This window comes from Bidens hawaiensis, unplaced genomic scaffold, assembly GCF_021521415.1.
Source record: "Bidens hawaiensis isolate Kalapana, Puna unplaced genomic scaffold, B.hawaiensis_p1.1 tig00026901_1, whole genome shotgun sequence".
In the NCBI taxonomy this organism is placed as follows: domain Eukaryota; kingdom Viridiplantae; phylum Streptophyta; class Magnoliopsida; order Asterales; family Asteraceae; genus Bidens; species Bidens hawaiensis.
Window position 1 is genome coordinate 150,973 of NW_027494343.1, and position 6,769 is coordinate 157,741.

The 6,769-nt window shown below is 48.6% G+C and overlaps 1 protein-coding gene across 1 annotated transcript; it reads right to left on the minus strand.

The window, feature by feature from the left end:
* Positions 1–136: 136 nt before the first annotated feature.
* Positions 137–1,584, minus strand: LOC143574388 (peroxidase 5-like). The gene is made up of 2 exons (XM_077059029.1): positions 1,282–1,584; positions 137–915 (listed from the first exon to the last, which is right to left on the minus strand). The coding sequence occupies exons 1-2, from the start codon at positions 1,504–1,506 to the stop codon at positions 265–267; spliced, it is 876 nt and encodes a 291-aa protein (XP_076915144.1). The 5' UTR covers positions 1,507–1,584; the 3' UTR covers positions 137–264.
* Positions 1,585–6,769: the final 5,185 nt, after the last annotated feature.

Genomic DNA, 6,769 nt, shown 5'->3' on the forward strand with positions numbered 1-6,769 from the left:
GTTTATCGTTTTCTAAATCGTAGTTAGTAGTGTAACATATAAGTTATGTGACAAGCAAGACAAACCCATAATGAGGCACTTAAATTATATTGAAATCAAACAGGTATTACAATGATGAGATTTAATTAACACTTGTGACAATCATGAATAAATAAAGCATTTATAAAAACTTTAATTTACAACCCCACACTTGTGACGAATCTCACCTTTGGTCCCTGTTAATACACCAACAGAACCTAAACGTACCATAGCTGCAGCAAAATCCTATCTCCAAGCGATGGGGTTATTCGCATAGTTAGTTACCGCCATGGCTGTTACGGTACTATCAACCAGAGCCTCATCGGATGAGAACAAAACCCGTTGTTGCTTAAGGTTACGGTAATATTGATTATCTAGACGATTAGGAGTCACTAGATCAAGTTCGGTTGTCCTAGACCTTTGGTTCATCGGGCATTTCTTTTTCAAGATGGTTGCGAATTTTGGATCCAACGTGGGGTCCGTACCATTACCGTTAAAAAAGTAGAGACGAGACGCAACAAAGCTGCAATCGGCTCTACCTATAGAGTGGGCTCCAGAGAGCGCCACTAGATCTCTAACGCTCAATCCTTTATCCTCAAACGCCGTTTTCAGGCTCTCTAAATCAGAGCCCGGTCCCGGAAGGTCGACTTCACCACTCTTAGAAACCCTTCCGTCGCGTCGTCCTGAAGGTATATCGTAAGAGAACCCACCAACAATGTTGGTGCTATCTCGGGCTGCAAAAGCCAGTATGTCAGAACATGAGACGGTTTTTGGACATGCGGCTTCGAGCTTGGCCTTAGCCTGATCTATTATCTCCAGTCCTCTCAAGGTCCCCCTGTTTGCACCTGCATCTTGCTCGGAGTCATCTTTCTTAAGTAGAAGCGAAGCATCACAACCCTGATATTTAATTGCAAAAGTTGAAACCGAGCAAACATTTAGCACCTAGAGGCATAAACGCTACAACAAATACACAAAATCTGTGACGGAACTAGAACGCCTTAGATGTAACTAGATGGTTCAACTCGTATTAATATTATTTTAAAGAAACTTTTATATTATATTTAAAGGACAAAATTTGTATTTCTGGCTTGTCAGTGGACCAGTTTCGCTCCTATGCAAAGTATGCATAAATATGTTTCTTTGCTGCTTAAAGAAACATGTAAGTGACTGTTAAATTCTTAACACTTGCAAAATTGTAACATTATAAAAATGTTCACATTTATATGTAGCACAACAAATTTAGTTGTTGTAGTGAAGTATTACCCTGACAAAGCAGTCATGAAAGTAAAGTCTAATGATTCCGGCAGCCATTCCTGGGTTCGCTGTGACCGCCTTCGTCACTGTGTCTCGCACAATCTTTTCAGCTGCCGGACATGTGGTTCTATAAAACCCTATTTTCAACGGCTTTTGAGCTTCGGATGCATCAAAAGCCGTTAAAATCATGGTGAAAAGAGTGAGCTTCAAGAGCCCAATAGCCACCCTAGGCATGTTTATGGCCTTGGCTGGTTATTGATCTCCAATGTGTTTTGAGTTTGTCTCAAAGGCATGTAACAAATATATATAAGCTCAAAAGTTATGACTTGGTCTTTGAGTTCATTACTAATTAATTGAGTTTTCCAAAGAGAAGATAATGATTGAGGTTAGCTTCCAATAGAAAGCTACAAAACTAACTGCATTTCTGAAGAAACACTAAGAGACCCCGGACAGATTACGGATAATCTGGGGGTTAAATAGATGTTTCCCACGAGGGGTTAGGTCCGGCAAAGATGGTTCTTCTGATGACCTGCAAAACAGACACCGTGAGCTCGTCACTGAGAAGGGGGGGGGGGTACCTCCTTGTGACCACCCTCCGGCGTGAGAATCAGACTAGATTGCTCTTGAATATAAGTGTATATTAAGAGAAATAGCTAGAGAGAAGATAAGATAATAAGATGATCCTACCATTCCAAGGTGTTGGAGTATTTATAGCCGAAGGTAGGTTTCTAAGAAGGTACAGCCGGCTGAATAGTATTCATGTTTTGCCAACTGTGTGCTACGCACATGCCATGCTGGTGGTTGGTGGGTAGGCAGCGGCTGATAGTGACCAGGCCGGCTGTGTACTATTCCTTTTCCACCAACTGCAGGCTATGCACGTGCTACGACAGTTTGGTGAGTAGGCAGCGGCTGATAGTGACATTAAGTAATAGAGCATGCTGCTCGTTGTACTGTTGTCAGTGAGCTGTCGCAGCTTTGATCAGATCTTTTGTCCATACCTCGTCAGGTACAGTACAAAAGATCCTCCAGTAGCGTACGGACTGGCTCATTTAGGCGGGAGTTTTCCCGGCTTTGGGCGGGAGTATTCCCGGCTTGCTCACTCCTTCTTCAGGTGACATTACTGAATTATTTAAGAGTTAAGTGCCTTGTGCGTGTAGCCTTCCCTGATGGCTAGTATCCGTTGCTGCGGGAACAGGCGGAGTACGTCGACCATTGGGAGGCTTTTCCTGCGGGAACAGCTTGCGTACTGCGCGTAAGGACGTCACGTCTCTGAGCATGGTGGGTCCTGCGGATCCAGTTGGTTTCTGCGCAGACGTCTCTCTTCAAGGTGAGTCTTGCGAGTTTAGCCTTTGCGCATACGTCCCTGTTGAAGGTGAGTCTTGCGGGTTCAACTGCGCAGACGTCCCTCTTTGAGGTGAGTCTTGCGGGTCCAACTGGGCTCTGCTGGGACCTACCTCTTCAAGTCCCCCCAGTCCAATGTTCTTCTCATGAATTGTTAATAAGTGAGGTGAACTTTTGGACTTAAGCAAAGGGTTTTGAAAAGGGTTTAGTTTTAAGGTTTTCCATGGGGATTCTTCCCGCGGAAGTCCTAATGTCACGTGCAGAAATTCCCGACTTTTCTGCTTGATCTTTGGGTATGATGCGGGTAGGTCTGTAACCTCCTCGCAAGTCAGGCGCGTTGAGTTCCACTTGTGTAGATTCTCCATGAGGTTTTAGTAGTTTTGAACATAGTGATCAATTATGTTAAACAACCAATTCCATCTTGGAGCTTCAAACAATCTAGTTCTCGACGTTCCCGCTATGCGGGGATGTTATTTCCGTTTCCGCAAGCATGGCCCAGAAGATCCTTCTTGGTTTCAATTCCCTGCGGAGTGCTAGGTATGTGAAGGGTTTTGCCTTGACACTGTACCCGCACTCGTCTTATAGTTACTTTACTTCCGAGGTATTCCTGGCTTCAATTCCCTGCGGGTGCTAAGTATGTGAAAGGTTTTGCCTTGACACTGTACCCGCACCCGTCTTATAGTTACTTGGTTGCCGAGGTATTCTTGGCTTCAATTCCCTGCAGGTGCTAGGTATGTGAAGGGTTTTGCCTTGACACTGTACCCGCACCTGTCTTATAGTTACTTGGTTGCCAAGGTAAGGGGTATAGTCCCGCTTACTTTTGAATCTTTTTGAATCTTTTTGAAATTCGAAGAGTTGGTGAAAGGATAAGAATAGTCCAAACTGTTGAAACGTCGTCCGACGGTTTCTTCTGACAGTGTCAGGATGTGCAGGAAGTTATGGCGACGTGACAGTATATGGTCATTCCAGACGCTTTTTCAGGCGCGTGGGCGCGAGTTTTCGGGCGCGTGGCCGCGAAGTTTACGGCACGCGTCCTGTCAACAGTTGTTGCCAGCTTGCATATTCCACGTGTCATAGTTTCATTGCACCTGCGCTTTCCTCTCTCTTCCGCATTAAATTCATCGCATTCATTGCGATGAGTATATAAAGGGAGGAGAGGATGCATCTCAACTCACAGTTTCACTTTCTTCTTCTTCTAAGCGATTTCCGGCGAATACTCTAACTTTTCCGTCGAGCATTCTCCTGAAATCGTTCTTCTTTACATCCTCCACAACATGTCTTCTCATGATCTTGAAGTTACTGCTGAAGAGTCGGACGTGTATTCCGAGAACCCGACGTCCACTTCTGATAGGGACGATAAGAGTACTGCTGGCGAGTGCCAGTGTGCTCTTCCCGTCGACCAGTATCAGTACATCGTCAGGAAGTTCATGCTCGAGCCTTTCGAGCCTGAGTTTCCTGAGCCACACCAGACGGTGTACGATGCCCCCAAGGGCAAAATAGGGGTGTATGCTGCATTCTTCATCTATGGGAATCTCAGGTTCCCATTGACGAAGTTTGTATACCGTGTTCTGGAGAGACACGGTGTGCACCTGACGGAGGTACACCCAATGGCGATCGCAAAGATCCGCCATTTTGAATGGGTGTGCCTCATTCTGAGCGTGGAGCCCCATGTCGACCGCCTGATGACCTTCTATTCCTGGAGGTGCATCCAGGGGTGGTATACCTTGGTCACTCGGATCAAGGGTTTGAAGATCTGTGCTACCGAGCGCAGTCTTCGGTCTTGGAAGCGGGAGTTCTTCTACATCTCTGCCCGTGTCGTCCCTATAGCGATGACATTCAAGAACGGGAGAGCACTTCCAAGCCTTCACGCCTCCAACTACCAGGAGGCGGAATGGTTTTCCAAGATTTCCCGGATCCAGACTCCGGTTTACCGCTTTGCGGAGTCCGGGATGGTGATGCTCGGTATGAGCCGGGTGTGGAAAGATGCTGGGGCGGAGGCGCCACAGATTCCCATTGTCCTCGAATACGGTTTGAACTCTATCCCTTACGGTATGCTCCGTCTTCTTTGCTGATTTAGGGTTTTTCTTCTAACTGTTTCTCTTTTTATTTCAGAGGGGAATGACTTACAATCGCTCTTGCATCCGCGGGAGGCTGGTGGTCCCGCTCGGCTGGGTACTCGTGCTCTTGATGAGAACGAGTTGCCCATCCTTGAGCAGACGGCGGATCGGTTTGTGGAGGCCTACCCGCCAGGCCACGAGATACTGAGCGCCACGCGGCCAGGTAAAAGATTATTTAACCCTCGCCCTCTCAATGCTCAAAACTCTGCTGGAATTCCTCTAATTTTGTCATCTTCTGATGAGGAATCTGCAGATGGTCCTTTCTTCGTGAGGAAGAATAAGGCGGCTGGCGCGAAGGGGAAGGCGAAGGTTGCCTCTGCCGATCAGGGGAACCGGTCTGACTCAGAGACCGAGAGCGAGGAGGCGGCGGGGAACCCTGGTGGTGGTGAGACCACTGTTCCGGAGGTTGAGACAGCTGTCACCTCCGGGCAGCCCAGTACAACGACGGTGACCGGCGCGAAGAGGCCGGCTCCATCGGGTTCGTCCCCGCCTGTTCGCACCTTCAAGCTCAAGAGGACTCGTAAGTAGAAACTTCATTTGCTTTAACTGTATATCTTTCCGCCATTATACTTATATATCTTGTCTTCATGCAGGCGTGGATGCTACTGCATTCCAAGGTGATGCGGGGAGGAGCACCTCTGGACCCATGACGGTAGGTTTGGTCAACCTACCCGAGGCGACGACCCAGGCGGCCGCGCCTGTTTCGAGTGTTGGTTCAGTTGCTCATCCCGTTGAGGCAACTGTTCCAACTGTAACATCATCCCCGCCGGCTGTCAGTGCGATCTTCACGGAATCCTTCACTGAGCCGGCGGTGATATTTTCTGCGGGTTCTTCCGCAGCGGCGGCCACGGTTGTGAGTTCACCTCCAGTGAGTTCACCTCCGATGGTCTCTACCGCAGCGGCTTCAACCGTGCCTCCGGCGCCGGCGACTACCTCGTCCCCGGCCGGTTCAGCAGGTATGTTCGGGGCTTCTAGCCAATCTCTGCCTCCTTCCCATCTGCCTGACCTCTTGGATGGATATCCGTTAGGTTCGGGTGATGGGTTTGGCGGCTACCGGCCTACTGTCGACCCTACAGGTGCGTAGCGTTATTTTGGCCTATTATCTCTCTTTTTTTTTATATAATCTTTTCCTAACTGCTTTTTGTTTTTGCAGTGTCGGATTCGAATGAGGTGTATGTTCCACCGTGGAACATCCGCCGGGGAACAACCCTTCGGACGGCTGTAGACTGCGTCGAGTGGGCGCGTCACGCGGCCCCAAGTGGCGCGTTGGGGGAAGCCATATCTAGCTACCATGAGGGTAGCTGACAAATGAGCTTCGGATTCTCCTTGCCCGGATGCAGCCGCGCGTCGAGTTGCTTTGTCGTGAAAACGACAAGTTAAAGGCTGCGCGTATCCAAGAAGTGGCTCAGGCGCGGGCTATCCGGGAGGAGAACAGGAGACTTTCCGCAATTGCTGCGGAGAAGGAAAAGGCCTTCAAGGCCCTCGAGGTTGAAGTGCAGGCCCGGCTCGAGGCCCGTTCCAAGGCTACCCAAGCTGTTAACGAACAGCTTCGGTTGGCTAAGGAAACTGCGCGGAACGCGACCGAGAGGGCCACCAAGGCTGAAGCCGTTGCTGAACCTCTGCGCGCCGAAAATGAGGAGCTTAAAGCCAAACTAGAGAGGCTTCAGCAGGCTCATGATGCTTTGGCTATGGAAGACGCCAAGAAGCTTCAAGAAATCTTGGACCAGAGGGGTATGCTTGACCATACTGAGCGTAAGCTAAAGGGCGTTGAAGAGGCTGCTGCTAAGGAAGTGTTGCTTGCCAACCTTAACAAAAGTGAAGCCGAACGCGCCCGTAACCAAGATCAAGCTGCCCTCCAGGAGGCTCTGGTTACCAAGGAATGGCTTCTACGAGAAGCGTTGTCGCATGTAAGCTTAGCTTCATAATGTCTTCACGCTTTTCTTTGTACTTAGAAAAGGTTTTGATACTTGGTATTTTTTCTTGTTGTAGGTTGTGCATCGGATCTTCACGGACACATCTTACGACGATGCCATGAGCGC